At 30.0% G+C, this 19,994-nt stretch overlaps 7 protein-coding genes across 8 annotated transcripts; 4 read left to right on the top strand and 3 right to left on the bottom strand.

The window, feature by feature from the left end:
- Positions 1 to 88: 88 nt before the first annotated feature.
- On the bottom strand, positions 89 to 1,820 carry Atg3 (Autophagy-related protein 3). Its single transcript, XM_076414521.1, has 7 exons — positions 1,647 to 1,820; positions 1,343 to 1,521; positions 1,146 to 1,287; positions 960 to 1,091; positions 756 to 902; positions 523 to 650; positions 89 to 461 (listed from the first exon to the last, which is right to left on the bottom strand). Exons 1-7 carry the CDS (start codon positions 1,716 to 1,718, stop codon positions 311 to 313), a joined length of 951 nt encoding a protein of 316 aa, XP_076270636.1. The 5' UTR covers positions 1,719 to 1,820; the 3' UTR covers positions 89 to 310.
- A 265-nt stretch (positions 1,821 to 2,085) lies between these two features.
- LOC143202753 (uncharacterized) lies at positions 2,086 to 3,163 on the top strand. The gene is made up of 2 exons (XM_076414524.1): positions 2,086 to 2,533; positions 2,603 to 3,163. The coding sequence occupies exons 1-2, from the start codon at positions 2,341 to 2,343 to the stop codon at positions 2,755 to 2,757; spliced, it is 348 nt and encodes a 115-aa protein (XP_076270639.1). The 5' UTR covers positions 2,086 to 2,340; the 3' UTR covers positions 2,758 to 3,163.
- Positions 2,782 to 4,262, top strand: LOC143202752 (ankyrin repeat domain-containing protein 39). The gene is made up of 3 exons (XM_076414523.1): positions 2,782 to 3,804; positions 3,860 to 3,994; positions 4,063 to 4,262. The coding sequence occupies exons 1-3, from the start codon at positions 3,621 to 3,623 to the stop codon at positions 4,212 to 4,214; spliced, it is 471 nt and encodes a 156-aa protein (XP_076270638.1). The 5' UTR covers positions 2,782 to 3,620; the 3' UTR covers positions 4,215 to 4,262.
- On the top strand, positions 2,788 to 3,163 carry LOC143202754 (uncharacterized). Its single transcript, XM_076414525.1, has one exon. The coding sequence runs from the start codon at positions 2,788 to 2,790 to the stop codon at positions 3,067 to 3,069; it is 282 nt and encodes a 93-aa protein (XP_076270640.1). The 3' UTR covers positions 3,070 to 3,163.
- Positions 4,263 to 5,537: 1,275 nt separating the features above from the next.
- LOC143202749 (uncharacterized) lies at positions 5,538 to 9,447 on the bottom strand. 2 transcript variants are annotated; one of them, XM_076414519.1, is made up of 11 exons: positions 9,087 to 9,447; positions 8,744 to 8,942; positions 8,570 to 8,685; positions 8,364 to 8,516; positions 8,125 to 8,298; positions 7,864 to 7,941; positions 7,638 to 7,813; positions 7,044 to 7,234; positions 6,797 to 6,990; positions 6,590 to 6,735; positions 5,538 to 6,534 (listed from the first exon to the last, which is right to left on the bottom strand). In XM_076414519.1, the coding sequence occupies exons 1-11, from the start codon at positions 9,154 to 9,156 to the stop codon at positions 6,307 to 6,309; spliced, it is 1,725 nt and encodes a 574-aa protein (XP_076270634.1). In that variant the 5' UTR covers positions 9,157 to 9,447; the 3' UTR covers positions 5,538 to 6,306. The 2 variants fall into 2 exon arrangements, with proteins under 2 accessions (XP_076270634.1, XP_076270635.1); XM_076414520.1 differs by having other exon boundaries at positions 8,131 to 8,298.
- Positions 9,448 to 9,653: 206 nt separating this feature from the next.
- Positions 9,654 to 11,661, top strand: TfIIS (RNA polymerase II elongation factor). The gene is made up of 5 exons (XM_076414522.1): positions 9,654 to 9,850; positions 10,048 to 10,447; positions 10,504 to 10,678; positions 10,741 to 10,847; positions 10,979 to 11,661. Exons 1-5 carry the CDS (start codon positions 9,782 to 9,784, stop codon positions 11,119 to 11,121), a joined length of 894 nt encoding a protein of 297 aa, XP_076270637.1. The 5' UTR covers positions 9,654 to 9,781; the 3' UTR covers positions 11,122 to 11,661.
- A 1,546-nt stretch (positions 11,662 to 13,207) lies between these two features.
- On the bottom strand, positions 13,208 to 16,575 carry l(2)34Fc (reeler domain-containing lethal (2) 34Fc). The gene is made up of 5 exons (XM_076413349.1): positions 16,422 to 16,575; positions 13,769 to 13,984; positions 13,596 to 13,702; positions 13,451 to 13,539; positions 13,208 to 13,385 (listed from the first exon to the last, which is right to left on the bottom strand). The coding sequence occupies exons 2-5, from the start codon at positions 13,977 to 13,979 to the stop codon at positions 13,316 to 13,318; spliced, it is 477 nt and encodes a 158-aa protein (XP_076269464.1). The 5' UTR covers positions 13,980 to 13,984; positions 16,422 to 16,575; the 3' UTR covers positions 13,208 to 13,315.
- Between the last annotated feature and the right edge of the window lie 3,419 nt (positions 16,576 to 19,994).

The following is a 19,994-nucleotide window of genomic DNA, read 5'->3' as shown; positions in this document are numbered from 1 at the left end:
GAAACTTTAAATTAGAAAAAATATATAACTATTCCTGTATATAGTTTTAGAACACACAAAAAAAAAGACATTTAATAAGCAAAATACATCATCTGTAGTATTTTTATTATTATATACATAAAACTAAGACATTGAAAAGCTGTTTAATAATTTTATGCATAATTATCAGTTTCATTATATTAAAATGACTTCCCGTTTTGAGAATATCCATTATTACTTAAAATTAATCTATTAATGGTGAACAATCTTAAACAGAATTCGCAAAAAGTGAACAATAACTGGGTCTCATATTTTTGACTCACCCCTTAATTCACATAGTGAAATTTTGTGTATAATCATATTCTATTGTGGGTATTACAGATTGCATAAACTTTAAAAATATAATAAGATATAAATGGACTCCTAATTCACCTCCTCCTTCCATAACAGTTTCAATAATGCTCTTCATGACTTCAGCATGCCTAAAATGAAATAAAATTATAGATCTATTTTTTAACTTATGGGTAATGCTGTAATAAATACCTGCAAGGATGAACTGAGGCCATTTTAGGTACACTAAGATGAGGATGCGATTCCATTGTAACTGTTTTCATTGCATAATCCTTGTTAACATCTTGAAAAAATTCTTGATTTGTCAATGGTTCATGTTTCTGATAAACGAAATCTTATATTAATACCTTAATAGTATATTTATCTTAAAAATTTTTCATTACATAATATATTACATATATTTTTGTCTTTTTCAATTTAATTACCTCATTATATCCTGTAAGCCATAATCTGGGTGTCTGATAATATTTATCATAAGTTATATGTAAATCATAAGTGCGTGTTTTTACAATTTCCCCTTCTTCATCAGTAGATCTGGCAAGAAGTTCTAACGGCTTAACTACTTTTGCTACCTATAATAAAAAGTAACTTGAAAAACCTACACATATTGACACATTTATTTCAAATACCTGATCATCTTCTAACATACCACTTTCCTCAAATTCTTCCATATCTGCTGCTTCTTCATCATCATCATCATCTCCTTCAGAATCATTGCCTTGTTTTTCATTTTTTAAAGCAGCTTCTTCCATACTTTCTCCCTGCAAATCTTGAATGTGATATGTTACTGTTGTTAATTAAGGTGTTTAAAATACCTTTTCAAGGGTCATTTCTGAAATCTTATCTTCGGTAGATGCAATCTCTTTATCATAATGATGAGTGTCTACCCAACCATTGTCTGCATCATCAGATTCTATTATTTTCTCCAAGTCTTCTGAATATTCCATTTGATCACACCTTATACATATAAGAAAACACTTAAATTCATGAAGTGTTATTATTTTAAAGTTACCTTCTGGGACATGGCACATTTCTTGTTATTAAAAACTGTTTATTTTTGGGTAAGTAAGGTTTTGTTTTAGATTCATCACCGGCAGCCCATTGCCATGTAGGGCAATGATGAACCAAATGATCACCTGCAGCAACAAATTCTTCAGGTGTTAAAACTCCAGTTTCTCGAAACTTTGATTCCTTGAAATATTAATATGACTAATAACATAAATAACTTTTCAACTAAAGATTCATAGAATATAATATTAATTAATAGCTAAAGTGAATATATTAGTAAATCAATAATTGTGTTTTAGGTAGAATACCTTTAAAACTGGAGTTAAATATTCTCCTACAGCTAAAGCAGTTCCCTTAACACTGTTGATAACGTTCTGCATGGTGTTAGTCTACGCTTCACCTCATAAAAATTCAGTTTTTATCAAAAAAAGTACATGTTAATTTTGATTGAGATTTATCTTCTTCTCGAATAGTTAAAAATGACTTTTAAAACGCTCTTCTTTATATATAATCGGCGCAACCCTGTTTTATAATAACAATAAAATATATCTCTAAAAAATCATATAAAGACGAAGAATCAGGACTGTATCAATATATTTATTGTGGCTAATTTTAAATTTTTTCTACACAGTTTTTGTTATAAAATTTCAGTTTAAGTGAGTTTTTGGTATTCTATTCCAATCAAATTAAAAAATTAATCCCATAATTCTAAAAAGTGGTAAGTAATAATAGATAAAATTTAAGGCCTGTCAAAATATTTATAGTAGATCAATAAGAAATATTTGGATGTATTCAACAAAACGTGGGCGTAAATAAATTAATGCCAGAGGGGATAAACTAGTTTATATGGCAGTTTTAAAAATGAGAGCTTTATTTCTATTTGTAAATGTGTGAACTTAACATTTAACGGATGTTATAGCAGTGTTTTAATTTATTTATTGTTGCTGGATTATATTTTGAGATACTGATATATCTTGATAAGTTAATTCGGCTTAGTTCCAAATGCCATACATATTAGTTAGAGGTAATTTGGCAGCTTATGGGCAAAGATATCCGTGGAGAGTGCTGGTTTCTGGACTAAAAGCAGCTGATATAGAACAGTTAAATCGTTTTGCTTCTGGGGGTTATTGTGATGATTCTACAATTGTTTATATGCAACATCCTTGTGTTATTTTAACGGCTTTAGAAGTCTTAGGTACATTTAACAATAGTTTTAACTAAATACAATATTATCACAGTTTTAACTTTAATTTTGACCTTCAAGGTTATACAGTAGTAGCTTCTTCAAGCACCAGTGTAAAGCAGGATTACAATGAGTATATGTGGACTATGAGAAGGGAATTCACAGAACCCGACCCAACTACAGTATCACCAACAAAGGAATTGGAGAAAGCAAGTTTTGATAAAAGCGAAGTTTAACTCCGGGATATCATTTGGATCTTAAATAATATGGAAATACCTGCAAATATTTTAATGTCGTCAGGAACATATGCTTATGTTGCTGTCAAAGCATCTATACATGCATCAGATAGTGCAGTATTTGGTTTAAGTGAGGTGGAAGTCAAGGCCTTGGTTAAAAGATTTTCGGACTACCACAGGAATGTTATTAATGGTGTATTGTTAAAGGCTTCTCCTCTAGATGTTGTGAATGCTTTGGGGCAATTGGGCTATAAAGTTGTGGCAACTACTGGTGAAGCAGAAATTGTTTGGACCATGCAAAGAGATATTTAACAACAAAAATATTTCTTAAGAGATTTTAACTGTTATGTTAGCTTCTACTAAAGCTTTGTGATTCATTTGTTTAGATATATATGTTAAAATTTAATGATTATGTATACATTTCTAAAGCAATTTATGTCTACTGTAACACTTTTTAGACTTAAAGTAACATAGCTATCAATATGTACATGATTGATGTACTATTAAGCACTTTGTGATTCATTAAACAATGTTTAAAATACTAAATAGCAAGCAATAACAATTTATTAGAGCTTATAGAAGAATATCATTTTATATAAAAATATCTACCTCAAGTACCCAAAAACTTGAGTCTTTAATATTTTTGATATTTAATCCTCTACTAATAATATTACTCAAAACAAAAAAAATTCTAACACTATTTTTCTATAAATGTAAGTGTTTTTATTAAGCTTATTTATTCAAAACATATTTTGCATCAGTAAGGGGACTTAGTTTATATGTTTTACTACTTGTCTTTCATATTAGTAATTTATTGTTGTTTATCTATCCCAATTAATTTTCTACAGTCTTAAGTAATAAAAATGTCACAGAAAAATGAATTATGTGGGCAAAATTGCGGGTGTGTGAGCAATACAGCGGTACAGTCCCTGGATGAGATGGATTTTGAAAAGGGAATTTGGTTTGCTGCACAATCTGGGGATTATGATAGAGTTAAGAAGCTAATAAATACTAAAAAATATGAAGTAGATCAGAAAGATTCGGCAGGTTAGACAATGTAAAATTACTCAATCTAAATTCATCAGTGGTGTTTGCCTTTTAGGATACACAGCTTTACATTATGCCTCTCGAAACGGACACTTGGAGATATGTAGATATTTGATTGAAAGTGGGGCGAATATCGATGGTCGTACTAGATCTGGTCAAGCTACTGCTCTGCATAGAGCCTGTACTGCAGGTAATATTAATCTTCAACATTTTAGATGACCAAAGTTGCCTACTACATTTAAGTGTCTGATTCTTCAGGAAAACTCGATATTGTGGATTTTTTACTGTCCCATAATGCCGATCTGAATCTAAAAGATGCTGACGGTAGAACAGCGTTAGACAGAGCTACCGTTAGTAACCGTCAGGATATATGTAAGATATTGCAACAACACCTCGGAGATTACCTATAACCTGTAATTTTTAAAATTAACAAGTCATTAATAAAACTAAGCATAATATTTTTTCATTTTTGTTTGGAAGTTCCTACCCGAGTAATCTATTATTCAGTACTATATTGATCGTTAATTCGTTTTTTATTAATGTATTGATTGCCATAATGTTATGATGCTCTTTCAGAAAGTACGATGTTTTTTATTCATGCATTTGAAAATATCAACTTTGTATCATAGTTCTGAAATGAATTTAAAAAATTAAAAGCACAATAAAATTGATGTTTGTAATAATACAGTTTAGATGTAAGATTAAATTGTATAAAAAATATAAAAGGTAAAATACAAGGTGGCTTATAAAAGTTTAGATTTAGCGGATTGGGCGAAAAATAAATGAGTCCTGACAAGTCATGAATTTTCTTTTTGGCAACTTTAACAGTACGTGAGACAACAATAAACACCAATGAAATACTGGACGTGTAAAGATTTGCGCAGAAAAGCGTTCATTTGTATTTTACTAAAATCTATTATAAATTAAGAACTAATAGGCAGTTTTATATTTGTTCAAATCTATGTTTCAAGTAGGAATGAAGATGATGTTAATGTCGGCCTTAGTTAATAGAATGTCCTGTACATACTCGCTAGTAACAATCCCAACATTTTAACTTGTAATTTCTTCTATAATGCAGCTGTAAATAACTGAAAACTCTTAATAGTAAAACCATTACTTTTTAGAATGGAAAACAGTTCCATTGTGAACCGAGACAGGCTTGTCTCCTGTATTCCGTGCTTGTTTTATAAAATGCAGTAGTAGCTGTTTTTGCTTTCTCCATTAAAACAGTATTAGTTTCTTGCAAATTCACCAATTACCATCCTTACCACCATTACAGACTATGTGGACTAGACTAGGAGAGGCATTTTTTTTGTTTTGATGCGAAATAACTTGGGAGACGATTAGTTTCTTTCGTATAATTTATAGCATACATTTATATTTATGCATTTTCCTGATTTTTTAATTCAATTGATAACTTACATTTTGCCCTTGCTATTGATATATGGTCACTTCAGAAAAGAAAAGTAACCAGATATTTGTCGTTGCTATAGAGAATAGTAAGCATATGCCGCGTATAGCTTGGGTGTTTTTAACTCATGTTTGTCGTTGTCTATGAAGGCAACATTCGATAAGAAAATATACTAGTTACACTAGTAATTAGGCTTAAGACCATAAGTCTTTTGGGATGATTTAGAGCCATGGAGCTTGTTTTGAGCAAGACGACATTGAGCATTAGGCCTAGATTCTATTTGATAAAAAGGAACTTAAAATATGATTCAAAAACAAATAAGTACATTGATTCATGATTTTATTTCTTTTTGCATTTTTTAGTTTTGAAACGTTTGAAAATCTCACAGATGGATTTGATTTCTTTCAATGATTTTTAAAAACACAGACTCTACAACTAACAATTATATAAATAATGAAGGATATCACAACATAAATCACTAATCTAAACATAAATAATCAAGTCTTATCAATTTTCGATCTTAAAATGTGCGGGAGTAAAGTCGTGTATAAAAATAATAAATAATGAATACTGACGAATGGTAAAAAAGAAATCGATCTAGTCTTATTGAACAGTTGACTTGTACCTGCGCTCTAATATTATAAAATTAAGAAAATACTATTTTGTTCTGTCGAAGTTGTACTGAACTACTAGGGAATACTCATTGTTAGGAATTGTTTAAAAATGTGCTAGATGGCAGCATGTTTATATCTTGAAATCACCTCTAATCGTTATCAAATTTGTATGACACCGCTACTGACTAGTAAGAACGTAAAATCGAATTAAAAATGGATTGTTTTTTTCGACATAATCGGAGCAAATTTAACGAAACACTGACAACTTAAATAGTATTTTTCTCTAAACACTACAAAGTTAATATATAAAGGGGTCATAATGGGAGATAGGTGTTCACTTTAACGGAAACCTATACCATTACTGGAAAACTTAACACTACTTGTTTCGAATTTGGTTCCGATGTACAAAATAAAAGTACAAAAAAAACAATATAAATTAAAAATTGAGATCAATAGAGGCCGAACTTAAATAAACATTTATGGCCAAATGAACTCTTCCATACACAAAAATCTATGTACGAGAGTTGGTAAGGGCAGTTTCTTTATCTTACTGTGAAGCCGATCGGAACCTATCTTCCTTCGTATAACTATTCTACATAAATCCTTTAGAGCTAACGGTTGACTTTTCACGTACGCTACGAAGTCGAAAATGGAATCGTTGGGACTTTTCCTCAGTTTCTCCGGATTATTCGTGAAATTTTTAAACTGAAACCAAAAAATGATGAATAATTTTTTACATCAAGCCATATTGGAGATATACATCGAAACCGGCGTATACGATAGCTTTACATAGCTGCAAATTTCCGTAACGATGAGCCATACTCAATGTATCCCAGCACAACTTTTGCTCCTTCAAATTTACATCAGCTCCATGCCGTATCACTTCAATAGCTGAACTGTTATTATCTGGAATGTGAGGAATTCGCTTTATATATGTACAAAATGATAAGCTGATAATGTACAGTACCTACAACAATAGCGTGATGTAAAATAGAACCTTGATAGCTAGTAGCGTTTAGATCTGCTCCATTATTAACCAGTATGTCCACTAAACGACAAACGGCGTTTCCCGAACGAACATCCTGATTAACTAAATGCAATGCGGTCAAACCATCGACGCGACTCTGAATATTTACATCTGCTCCTGCTAAAATTAGGTACCTGCGAATAATGACGAACTACACATATGTTTCCTTCTTTTTGTTGAAACTTACTTCAGAATTAGAGGATTTTTTCTCGAACATGCAACCATAACTGGTGTATATCCATTTTTATTAGGAGCGTTTATTGGCGCTCCAGCTTCTAACAGTGCGATGATCATATCTAGGTTGTGTTGAATTACCGCTTTATGTAACAGATATCGCGATGGTAATATCCTGGCTCCTCGAGCCAAAAGCATCTTAAACTAAAACAAATCTATATAGAAATTGGTATCATAACTTGACCATAAAAATCACGTTTGTCTATAAAATTAAAACTCAGCATAGCATATTTACCAACAATAATAAATTGACTAAACTATTTCAACTATCAAAGTAACATCAAACAAATAACATATTATTCTTAAAAAATGGTATAACACACTACCTGATTTTAAAAAACACTATATTAATTCATTTAATGTTTAACATTAAATTATCCCGTCAAGTGTTTTTGCACTGACTGATGAACATATAAGCGAAATTTAAGGAGAAATGTAAGACAACATGTGTAAACGTTTTATCATAATATTCATTAATAAAAAACCGTTACAATGTATCACCTGTGATTTTAAAGATGTCTCTATTCATCTTATAAAACATGCTTACTATATCTTCCCTCCCATTGCTCACTGCTAATTCCAAAGCAGTGATTTCACCTCGTTCTTCACTATTTACAAAACATCCGGCTTCACACAAAATTTTAACCGCTTCAGGGTCAGATTTCCTTACAGCCCAGTTAAGAGGTGTTCTATCATCCATGTCTGTCGCGTTAATGTTACAGCCTGTAATTAAATCAATTTATAAAAACAGATAACTTTGAGTTACATTTTACCTGAGGCAATAAGATGTCTCATAATCTCATGATATCCAAATTTTATGGCGGTATGTAAAGGTGTCTGACGATGTCTCCCTGTATATTTTTTTGTGAATTTAAAGAAAAAAAATACTATATACTTCATATGAATCTAAATAAAATGATAAAATAAATTCATAGAGCGGATATACTTTTTCTACTAAACAGAAAAAGGACAGTATTACAATGAAATGTTTTTAATGTATTTAAAAAAATTAAAACATGATTAGGGACACTTACACTTACCAGCCACTGTATCCACATTTACCCCTTTTTTAATCAAATGTTTAACAGTTTCAACATTTCCAGATATAACAGCTTTATGAATGCAACTATAACCAGTAGAATCACTTTGTTCATATGTCAGTTCTCTGCCAAAATTTTCAGTTAAATATTCCATCATTTCTATATTTCCTTAAAATGAAAGTATACATAGATACAATGATATGGAAAGTTAAAAAAGAAAACTGTATTTTTACCAGAATGAACGGCATAATGTAAAAGATTTTGTCCATGCCGATCCAATCTTCCAAGATCCCTTTCTGGTGATTCTAGCATAATGGAAGTTCGGTTTAAAATATGAGCATACCATTGATATATATTAGTATTTTCATCATCAACTGGCTGTTCCTCTAAAGAATTATTGATACATGGTAAAGTGATTTGTTAGAATTTAAATACCTACCCATGTTAAAATCATTTGTATCATTCACTTCCATATCCCATTCTAATCCTTCCATACCTTCAGGAGTGGGACCATCTCCAAATTCATTTTCTTCATCGCAAACCACAACAAAATATCTAACAATGAATTAAACATATTACAGTTCAAATAAATAAATATATCTATATAACACACCCAATATTCTTGCACCTCTTTGGACTATTACCATCTAGTTGTAAGTACTGAGGCTTTTTCTTTTTTTCTTTGGAATTCGGTGGGGCACTAGTATAATTATGAAAATCCAATAATAACTTAAGTAGAGGTAAATTTCCTGTTTGAGCAACAGCCCCGAGATGTGTCATTCCATTGCGGCATACTGAATTAACACGGACATCTAAAATATTTTAAAATTGTTTAACCATGTTTAAACATTTAATATTATTTATATTTTAATATAACTATTTACTACATAACTGTTTTAATATTACATTAATTAATTATAGGATATTAAGATATTTTTTAAAAGATTTCCACAAACCTTTATTCAAAGTTAATACTTTTACATTATCATGGATTGCTTGCATAAGGCGCTCATTGGGACAATCCATGATTACATCGATTGTTTTATCTCGTTTTAAGTTTAACAAACACCATTTTTCAGCCACTTGAGTTTTTCATAATTTTTGTTCAAACTTCAGCGCAGTTTGCAATGTCATTTTTTTTCTCGAAATTTTGTCAACAATAGGGCTCAGGTCGATTATTTTTGCGCTACTTATTGTTTGTCCTGCATCATCCCTTTTTCATGTAACAGAAAATCGATTTTTATATGGGCCAGACAGAGAAAAGTATATAATTTATTAAATTGAGGAAGAAAAACTGGGTTAATGAAATACGTATTTAACCGATTATACCCGAGCTGTCTATTTCTTTACAATTACAATTGGCAATTGTACAAAAGCAACATTATTTTATATCAACATTAATTTTATTACATATGAGTATACGTTTAATAAAATGATTATCTTGCCGGGGTTTAAAATTTAATTTTATTTGTGAGGTTTTAAGTGTTAATACATATGCCATATGTAAAAAAAGATGTCCTGTCAATAGGCGTCACATTAGATTCCATTTTCGGCTTTGGTTATTGTATTACAATATTATCCCTCTTTTTTTCTGTAGTAATAAGACGCGTGAAATATTTGAAGGATATTTTTGTCTGTTAAAAATTTAACAATGAGCGTGGAGGAAGAAGTTATGAGAATACAAAAAAAGCTGAGCAAAATGACGTCAGATGATGGCAGTGTAGGTTTTAACTCGTGTTGTTTTTATACACCACAAAATATTGCAAGGAATCATATGAAAACATTTAATTTTTGTATTTAACAATATTCTTTCAACCAAAGAATTATTTATTTTTTAAGACCTATTATGTCGTATAAACGTGATTTCAGAATATTTTGTGATTTAAGTTTGGACTTCATATTCAACATTAATTGTAGGGACAAGAACAAGCTTTGGACCTTTTAAAAGAACTACAAAGTCTTAAAATTAATTTAGATGTATTAACAAAAACTAGAATTGGAATGACTGTAAATGCTCTTCGAAAATCAAGTAAAGATGATGAAGTAATATCTTTGGCAAAAGTATTAATAAAAAATTGGAAAAAGTTCTTGTCCAACTCAGAGGGTAACAAATCATCAAGTTCATCAGAATCTAAAGAATCAAAGAAAGAGAAAAAAGAAGAAAAGCCTAAAAAAGAGGAAAGAGAAAAAGAAAAAGATAGAAAGTTACCTAGTTCATTTCCACCTAGTTCTAATACTACAGATTCAGTTAGATTAAAATGCCGTGAAATGTTAGCTTCAGCTATTACGACAGATTCAACTTCAGAAGATTTTGAAGGTACATTTAATGTACTATATCATATATGATTTCTTTGTAAAATTAATAATTTCTAGGTTGTGCTAGTGCTGAAGAACTTGCTCAAGAATTAGAGGAAGCTATATTTGCAGAATTTAAAAACACTGATATGAGGTACAAAAATCGTGTAAGGTCAAGAATAGCTAATCTGAAAGACCCCAAAAATCCAACATTGAGGACAAATTTAAGAGTTGGAGTTATAAGTGCTACAAGGCATGAATATATTTCCTTTTGTTTTTTCTATTCAAATTTTAATACTCCTTTTGTTGTAATAGGTTAGCAACTATGACAGCAGAAGAAATGGCTAATGATGATATGAAGCAAATGAGGGAGAAGTTTAACAAAGAATCAATTAATGACGCACAGTTAGCAACTGCCCAGGGTATTAATTCTTTTTTTATTTTTTATTGGGGCACCAAAAAAAATTACCATTATACTTTGTTATCTTCATATTTATGATTATGGTGGTGATATGTAGGAGTCAATATTTAAACAAATAATTCTGTGTTTTAGGTACCAAAACAGATATGCTTAAGTGTGGCAAATGCAAGAAGCGCAATTGCACATACAATCAGCTTCAGACCAGATCCTCTGATGAACCTATGACCACTTTTGTGCTTTGTAATGAATGCGGCAACAGGTGGAAATTCTGCTAAAAGCAATGTTAATTTTATATATATTCTGGCAGAAATCTAATTCTGTGTACAACAGACAACTTACAAGATATCTACAAGTTTCCTTGTGATTAATTTGTCTATTTAGTGGACTTTATTTCAACATAAAAAATGTAGTCTACTAAAAACATATTTTATTTTATTTAACACATTGTTAAAGGGGTTGAAGAGATTGATACAACTTTAGGAGAATAGTATATATTTATCATAAATGCTAGATATTATTTTCACATAAAATAGCAGTTTTTATCTGAAGACTAAACATTGAGAAATAGCACTATTAATATTTTCTTTTTTTTTGTAAGTTATATTTTACTTCTTTCCCCTGTTAGAATATTGTCAGTTTCTAGCTCATTCATTATAATAATGTTTATCATTGACATTTTGTGTACTTGATTTTGATTATTGTGATTGAAAACCTTTTAAGATTTATTTGTTTAATCTTGGATTGAGGTTTTTAATTTTGACTTGAGTAAATTGATTATGTGAAGTGTAATTGCTAATAAAATACCTTCCACACAACCTGTTATTTTATTTTCTTCGTTTTTTTTACCTTACAGCAATGCAGTATGATGGGAATATGCGTGTTAATTTATTTAACAGATCTAAGTATTGGGATTAATTTATAACATTTCATAAGAGATGGCGTACGTATTGCATCATTCGATCCCGCCAAAATTATATAAGGTTAAGGAAAAATATTTTTATATATATACAAATGTGGTTTGGAGGGCCCCATAGAAAAAGAGGGCCCGTCCGTACAACATTTTAGGTGTACTGTTTTTTTAGACTGCGTTATTTGCTCCCTCATTAAACATTTATTACGCTTTGAAAATAGAGATTCCTCCTGAAGTTAATTTTCGTTATATTTTGGTTTTTACTCCCAAAAAAGGAAAGATGTCGCAAAAGCTTATAAAATATTGTATGATTTCTAAGGTTACTGATTAAGTGAACGCAAGCAATTTTTTTTGTTTTTAAGGTATTTTCACCAATCATTGCAAAAGTTGATGAAATTCTTAACACTATTTTGAGTTGCTGCTGAAATCAAACGAAATTGATAAGAGACAACGAAAAATAGAATGTACGACAATAATTTGCGAAAAAGTATCGTGTTTGAAGTCCGGAGAAACTTCTCAAAGAGATGGAGAGGGGTTAGAATATGATTAAAATGAAATTTTTTATAATGAGCTTGCCGAAACTTTTCCTTATCAGAGGCGTTGTCTTCCATCAGGACAACGCTAGACCACATCCATATTAGGGACTACAAATTACAAATCAGTTGGGTAGTTATATTTTTTATTAACATAGAGAACTCTATGCTTATTAATTGCATCTAAAGGCGATCGATTTAATAGACGTGGAATGCGTTCGAAAGATGGGAAATGTAGTGGATAATATCTTTAATAACAAATTAATAAAAAATATTTTATTTTAAGTCAACTATTTTTTATTCATCTAGTTAGAAAGAGACCATTTTCCATTGACATTCAGCTATTTACATTTCTTAGTAAATTGTCGTGCAATTCAGTATCTATACTATAATAGTTATTTTCATAATGAGTTAGTGCGACCCTTACAGTTTTTCAAAAGGTTCTCTATATATGTTTTTCCACTTTATCTTTAAATATATTAGAAAAAGGAGATATTAAATTAAATGTCAACATAAGTTAATAAACAAGAATGTAAAAATACATGAAAAATGAATAACAGATCTTTAACACGAACTGATATTTACTTGTCATTCCTTGTTCTATTTGTTCTAAATGAAACTAAATTAAATTTTATATTACCCTATTATAAAAAGGAATTTACTCCAATTAATAATTTAATTAAGTACTAAAATGTTATACAAATTAACCTTGAATCAAGATCTAATCAAAACTGTTCTCTAGTATCCTTGATCAAGATCAATTTATTTCAAAATAAACACTTTTATTTTATATCATCGGTCTTAACTCGCAATACTGTTTTGATTTCAAACATTATATGTTTTAGATTAAAAATCTATGTTTTAATTTTTTAAGATAAACTAATTTGATTTAAATATACCCCAAGAATAAAACATATGTTGATAAAACATCTTTAATATATTAAAACTGGTAAGATTTTTATTTAATAAAAATCTAGCAAATAGTCTTACTAAAATGTACAAAAAATAATGCAGGTGTTTTCAAAATTATGCTACATTAATAGTTCCGCTTGGTTTGGCAACCCAGAATACACCACCATTTTCAGCAACGGTAGCACTGTAAACAAGAAAATAGATTAAATAAATGATTTAAGGATTTCTAATAAATGTATTTGTACTTACTATAGGGTGTATTTTCCTGCAGTGTCAGGAGCTTTCCATACTATGACCTTGTCTTTTTTATCTTCTTTGTTTTTGTGAGTAGCGGCTCCCTAAAATGCATACACATATAATACCCAATACTTTAAATGTCATGAAAGGAACTTACAAGTTTATTTTCGTGGCATTTGACGGTTTTGAAATATTTATCGTCGGGTGAGATTTGGAAGCTACCAATTGCTTGATTTTCGGAATTTCTGAATTGCAAGAACACACCTACACGCAACAACATTATTATTGCAGATTAAATGATTCAGAATTATTGTTCAGGACAAAACTTACCCAAGTAACTTCTTCCGCTGATTGTGATTTCTATATCTTCACCAGGGGCAACCTCATTTTTACTTAGGGCTATTTTGTAGGGGAACCGGATAGTTTGAGGATCCACTGGATGTTTGGGTTTCATATCATCGCATACTGATTCTGGGGCACCAGCTGAGTATCCCCAGGCAGTTGCGGCCACGGAAAGAACAGTAATAATTATCAGTTTCATTTTTTCTGCAAATAAATCAATATCAACATTAAATAATGAGTAAGTTTAAATTAAGAGTCAAAACTAATACTGTGGCTAAAGAGTATTTAAAGTCAAAGTTTAATCAAAATTATCTGAAATTGTTAGTTCTGAAAACGAATTGAGTAAGTTTTTGTTATTTTACGATTTTTCAATATATGGTTTAAAAGACACAAATAGTTGTGATAAATCTAATTCGATTCAATCGAATTATTCGTATTATGACGTATCTTCTATTTGAGCTCTTGAAGAGGAAACAAATGAAGATATTTTTGATCTGTTCAAAGTCTGATTTGTTGTGTGTTGTGGTTATCAGAGAAGAAAACAGATGAATCCGCCAGTCTTGCAGAAAGGTTAGAGTATTGGCAAGGAATTAAAGGATGAGAATGTTAGAGGATTAGTAAATTAATTTTGTTTTGGGAAATAGTTAATCGTATTAAATGCTTATGGATCTTTAGAGAAATATAAGTTTTTGACAGATCTGTAGAAAAAGGATGATGACGCCAAAAGGCAGTAGTATCAAAATTAATCTGTAAAAGGGGCTGCCTATATGGTCAAAAAGAAATTAGAAAAAAATAATTAGTACGACTTTATAACGCATTCGCTTTGCCATGTTTTTGAAAAATAACTCTCTCTTACAAAAATTATTTATTTATATTAAATATAACTTTGCGATCCAAATCAAGTTAACGGTTTTTTTTAATACTCCCTAACGTTGTTCTTTAATAAAACGATCCATTCTTACATCGGAGATTTGACATTCACATATATGTCAATGTCAAGAGGTGTAGTGTTACCAATATCGTAATAACAGGAACCTTAAAAATATATTGACAGATGGAATTTCCATGATTAGGCTAGAATTAGAAATTAGAAAGTCAAATTAAAATTTCAAAATTGATGGTAACATTATTTAGTAAACTTATCGACATTAGAAGACATTATACGTAGTCTAAAGAATATATTAGTATTGAATACTAATCCAAAAATCTGTTCACAACAAGATTTTTATCGAATACAGTTTCGTCATCATTATATCTTTGGAGAATTGTATGGTTTCAAAATGGTTATAAATTAAGTTTCAACCTAGCGCTTGCTACATTATATAATTGATAGTTTCGCTCAAAGCAATGCAACTTTTTACCGCGAGTTTGATGACACCACTACGCCTTGATTAGATATATAAAAAAATAACACATATCCTCGTAACAAATGATAGTTTATTCTTTGTTAACAATAACTTTTCTGTCTTATATTAATGATAATTTACGCAATTATAAAGGATTAGAAGTGTCTAAAAACTATATACAGATATGCATAATAATAGTGCCAGGTATTACTCAAGAACAAGCATTTTACTCTCCCTAACAGTACAATTAGCATATTCATTTAATAAATAGAAAAAAATAAATAACGGGCATTCCTATGCTAATATTATGTTTAATAACTATTATATCTACCTAATTTTTTGTGGCTTATTCGGAAATATAATCTCTAAGGAAATAGCTTTAGACATATATCGCATAATTAAATGACTTATGAATAAATAAAAATATATAAAAAGTTAAAGTGGACAACAGATCCTTTTTTAGTTTTTTTTTATAACGTTTTCACTATTTTATATATAACAAGTTATGCAATTCATACCTTTTTGTTTATTCTGAAATATATTTTAAGTAAAACTTGATGTTAACAGACTAATATATTTAAAAAATTGAATGAAAATGACACAATGCAAAAGATGGTATAAAACGATGAATAAGTACGAAAAATATATAAATATTAATACCAAATATATAAGAAAATTCATATTATATATTTATTGAAAGTGTTCCAAAATAGGCAATGATGATTTGATTTGTAATTAAAATTAAAATTTTGAGTAAAATGTAATAAAAATTCACATTATTAGCTAAAATTTTTTTGATGTGATAAAACTAAATATATTTAAATATACAAAGATCTATCTATAAAAATATAATTAAAATTAAGGCCTTAAAATAAAAAGGAATGGATTTAATTTTATTTATTTGAATGTACTCTAGATATCTAAATTGGTAAAATATAAATTTTATTTGTAAATAACCAAAAGAACATAACTGAAACTTAAAAAAATAAAAATATTATTAGCTAAAAATGATTTATGATTAAAATAAATTAAAATAAGGTATTTATAAAAATATAATTAAAATTACGGCTTGAAAATAAAAAAAATGTTGAACCTATTTTACAGTTTTTGGTAAATATATTTCAATTATCTAAAATGGTAAAATATGAATATCGGTAAAAGGACATAAAAGAAATAGAAAATAAAAAATAGACAAAACGTAAAAATATACAAGTGAACGTTCGATTTGAATTCCAACAATTGATATTGTATTCGACTTCAGCGCGAAATACTAGTACGAATCTTGATAGACATACCTACAAAAAATCTAATCAACGAAAAACTGTCTCAGGTGTGTTCGGCTAGCCCGGCAAACTTCAAACTGACTATTAGCGGACAAAAATTGAAATTACTTTCAAATCGGTTGGCACAACTGGAAGGGGTTCCACTGCTATGAGCATTAATTAATGTCGTTACATAATAAAAGCTTTGCCTCTTATTATCTGCCTTGTAATTCAGTATCATTTGAAGAAAGAGAGGAAAAAAAACGCGCCTTTGAATCGATAGTTCGAATTGGCAAAATGTAAATCGTTCTTTGTTGCTCAACGGTCTTGTTTATGTTTGCAGAATTAAATGGGGTTGTTAACTAGGTAACGCTTTGAACAATTAGTCATTGATCTTCACTAAAGATCTACTAGAAAACGTACATACCTGAGGTTTCAATGAACTAGTTATTTGAGCGTTATAACACATATTAATTTTTACCTGACTTATATTGAATCTGAGAATTTGATCTGTTTAAAAATAGCACTAACCAGAATGATATAGTTTTTATGTATTATTGTTTATCATATAATACTGCATATAGAGTATAATATTGTCTGTTCAATAAAACAGTAAACGCACGTCATCTAAATTTATCATCGTCCAAACGTCGCAATGTTGCCATATCAATTTTTAGTTCATCAAGTTTTAGTTCATTTTGGTTTTGACACATTTTGCTTCAAATAATGAGGCAAAAATAATGTTAACAAATATAATTTATTCTAATATTATAGCACAGTTAACGCATTTATTACCAAAGGGCTTAAACCACAGTTAATTATACAGCCACAAGAGTTTATTAAAGTTGTGTTATTATATTTACATTGAACTTTTTTCCACACCGCCCAGATAGAGGTCTAGGCGTGATTTATAGACTTCGGCATTTTTAATTATAGTAATCACAAATATTAAGCAGCCATTTGAAATTTATTAAAACAAGCAAAGCGCCAAAGCAACGTTTGCCGGTTTGCAACCTTTAATGATTATTACTAAAGTTTTGAAGAATTTTGCAGACATTTGACAATCGTGCGAATTTAATAGGCTTCGGTTACATGTTCGAAAGTATCAGACAGCATTATATCTCTTTTTAACTAGAATTAAATGAGAAGGAAAAATAGTGTCTGCTTTGAAAGTGTTTACAATTCTGACATATGTCCACTGGAAACGCTGGGAAATAAACGAATAACTTCTGTTTAGAATTAATATCATCTTGAAAATGAGTGGTGGGGGTGGATATTTATAATATATTTAAATATTTCTATTAATTTATGTATAGAATTTAATGGAGCTCGAGCTCTAAGCTCGAGACATAGATTTTAGGTGTTTTTTTAAGTGAAATAAAAAACGAATTGTATTTTTATCTATTTTTTTACCAGATGTTTATTAGTGTTTAACTATTTTTATAACTGATAATTAACTATTTTAAATAAATCGGTTCAATAGAACTTGAGGCAATGAACTGCATAAAGCAGCTACTGAACTAAGATGTAGTTACATGTCAACAGGAAAACTTATTGGCTGAGTGATCATGAGAAAACCCCGGACCTGTTAGATTTTTTCATAGTAAGAAACATAACATCCAACTATATAAAAGTCGAAAAAAATGTTGAGCTAAGTTCAGATCATACGCCAGTGATTCTGTCGTTGAGCGAAAATATAATAAGAAAAGAAAGAAACCCAACGTTAACAAACAAGAGAACAGACTGGGAAGGATTTTCTGAAGAATTGAACAAACGAATTCAACTAAATGTACCCCTCAAGACAACTGACAATTAAATCTTGAAGCAGAAAAATTCGTAGTAGATATTCAACAAGCTGCTTGGAATTAAGAAATAAATATACAAGTAAAGGAATTAATTATCCAAAAGAAGTGAAGAAAATGGTAGCTGAAAAACGCAAATTACGAAAAAAATGGCAACAAAACAGAACACCTGAAAATAAAAATAGTTTAAACAATATAACCCAAAAGCTGAAAAGAGAAATACTGGAAATAAAAAACAAAACCATAAATGACTATCTCAGAAATTTAACAGATGGTAAAGAAACTGATTACTCACTCTCGAAAGCCACAAAATATCTAAAGTGCTCATGTCTACACAGTCCACCTATAAGAGACCTATGTGGGAATTGGGCACGTGACAATCGCCAAAAAGCAGAAGCATTTGCTGAATATCTAGAAAAAACTTTCAGACCAAACGAAACTAATATTGAACATAATTTACCGGACATAGAAGCTGAAAATTCGATGATTGAATTAGTCACGCCGAAAGAGTTAACCAAAGTTTTTAAAACTGACATTAACCCCAGGAAATCACCAGGCTACGATTTAATAACAGGAGAATTACTGCAAAAACTACCAAGAAAGGGAATTATAAAATTCACCAACTTGATTAATACAGCATTTAGATTAAAACATGAAGGCCTTGTTCATAAACTACAGAAAATGCTACCAAAACACACCGAACTATTAAAATCATACACTATAACCAGAAGATAGCGGAAATTATAATGATCCAAAAACTACCACAAATGGATATACCACAAATGGAAAATATCACGATGGCTACATTTGCTGATGATAATGCGATTATAGCTGTCGGAGACAATAGTGAAGAAGCCTCACGAAAATTACAACAGGCAGGTGACAATATAACTAATTGGACACAAGCTTGGAAAATAAGAATTAATGAAAGTAACAACGCTAAATATCTCGGAATGAATCTCGATGCAAAACTTCGCTGGAAGGAACATATAAAGAAGAAAAGAAAAGAACCGGAATTGAAATATAGGCTAATTGGAAGAAAATCACAATTATCAGTAGATAATAAATTGCTATTATATAAGCAAATATTGAAACCTATATGGACATACGGAGTTCAATTATGGAGATGTTCTGCAAAGAGTAACATTAATAAAATAAAAATTTTTCAGAACAAAGTCCTGAGAGGTATTGTGGGTGCACCCAAATACTATAGGAATGATTACCTACATCGAGACCTTCAGATACCCACAGTCAGTCAAGAAATCAAGAGAATTGCAAGGGGGTATGAGGAAAGACTCCATTCTCATACTAATATTGAAATATTGCAACTTTTGGATACTACCAGAACAGGACACAGGCTCAAAAGTGACAATGAATCAATGCAGCAGTGACATGTATAAACATTATTTCACCAGAGACTGAGTTAGGGCCGATGGGTCCTCCTAGTTATATACCTAGATTTAAGTTAGTATAAAGACAAGTAGGTTAGACGGAACCGACTAGTAACAATGTATTAATTAAATAATAAAATAGAACTTGAGAAAAATAATTTTGAGAAAAACGCCTTTGAAGATTCCGTTAAAGTTACGCGAAGTCTTTGGTCCTTTTTGTTTAATTGTTTTCAACTGTGATTCCAGCTCCATACATCGAGCAATTTTCGACTTCTTTTAAATTAGCGGTTCTGGTCTCTTTTGAAGCGTTAGAAGGTCGTTTTTTTAAGCGCTCAATCCAGGAATAAGGGTCATCATTTCTAAAATGGGAATGAAATCTTTAAAAATGCAAACCGTTATAAAAGTTGCAATTT

Source organism: Rhynchophorus ferrugineus, unplaced genomic scaffold (genome assembly GCF_030347505.1).
Source record: "Rhynchophorus ferrugineus isolate W39M unplaced genomic scaffold, kcgeb_rfMv2 rfM9, whole genome shotgun sequence".
In the NCBI taxonomy this organism is placed as follows: Eukaryota; Metazoa; Arthropoda; class Insecta; order Coleoptera; family Curculionidae; genus Rhynchophorus; species Rhynchophorus ferrugineus.
Note: the sequence above shows the minus strand (reverse complement) of the source record. Positions and strands in the feature narration are given on the sequence as shown.

What these genes read in the sequence shown, in the direction of transcription:
- LOC143202752 (XM_076414523.1), top strand. Translation starts at nt 3,621, where the DNA reads ATGTCACAGAAAAATGAATTATGTGGGCAAAATTGCGGGTGTGTGAGC. An exon ending in AGATCAGAAAGATTCGGCAG is followed by an intron (nt 3,805 to 3,859) that starts GTTAGACAATGT and finishes TTTGCCTTTTAG; the next exon opens with GATACACAGCTTTACATTAT. An exon ending in GCATAGAGCCTGTACTGCAG is followed by an intron (nt 3,995 to 4,062) that starts GTAATATTAATC and finishes CTGATTCTTCAG; the next exon opens with GAAAACTCGATATTGTGGAT.
- LOC143202754 (XM_076414525.1), top strand. Translation starts at nt 2,788, where the DNA reads ATGGAAATACCTGCAAATATTTTAATGTCGTCAGGAACATATGCTTAT.
- TfIIS (XM_076414522.1), top strand. Translation starts at nt 9,782, where the DNA reads ATGAGCGTGGAGGAAGAAGTTATGAGAATACAAAAAAAGCTGAGCAAA. An exon ending in AACTTCAGAAGATTTTGAAG is followed by an intron (nt 10,448 to 10,503) that starts GTACATTTAATG and finishes AATAATTTCTAG; the next exon opens with GTTGTGCTAGTGCTGAAGAA. An exon ending in ACAGTTAGCAACTGCCCAGG is followed by an intron (nt 10,848 to 10,978) that starts GTATTAATTCTT and finishes TCTGTGTTTTAG; the next exon opens with GTACCAAAACAGATATGCTT.
- Atg3 (XM_076414521.1), bottom strand. Translation starts at nt 1,718, where the DNA reads ATGCAGAACGTTATCAACAGTGTTAAGGGAACTGCTTTAGCTGTAGGA. An exon ending in AATGTGCCATGTCCCAGAAG is followed by an intron (nt 1,288 to 1,342) that starts GTAACTTTAAAA and finishes TATATGTATAAG; the next exon opens with GTGTGATCAAATGGAATATT. An exon ending in GTATGTTAGAAGATGATCAG is followed by an intron (nt 903 to 959) that starts GTATTTGAAATA and finishes TTTTTATTATAG; the next exon opens with GTAGCAAAAGTAGTTAAGCC.
- LOC143202753 (XM_076414524.1), top strand. Translation starts at nt 2,341, where the DNA reads ATGCCATACATATTAGTTAGAGGTAATTTGGCAGCTTATGGGCAAAGA. An exon ending in AACGGCTTTAGAAGTCTTAG is followed by an intron (nt 2,534 to 2,602) that starts GTACATTTAACA and finishes TTGACCTTCAAG; the next exon opens with GTTATACAGTAGTAGCTTCT.
- LOC143202749 (XM_076414519.1), bottom strand. Translation starts at nt 9,156, where the DNA reads ATGGATTGTCCCAATGAGCGCCTTATGCAAGCAATCCATGATAATGTA. An exon ending in ACATTATGCCGTTCATTCTG is followed by an intron (nt 8,299 to 8,363) that starts GTAAAAATACAG and finishes TTTCATTTTAAG; the next exon opens with GAAATATAGAAATGATGGAA. An exon ending in ACATCACGCTATTGTTGTAG is followed by an intron (nt 6,736 to 6,796) that starts GTACTGTACATT and finishes CTCACATTCCAG; the next exon opens with ATAATAACAGTTCAGCTATT.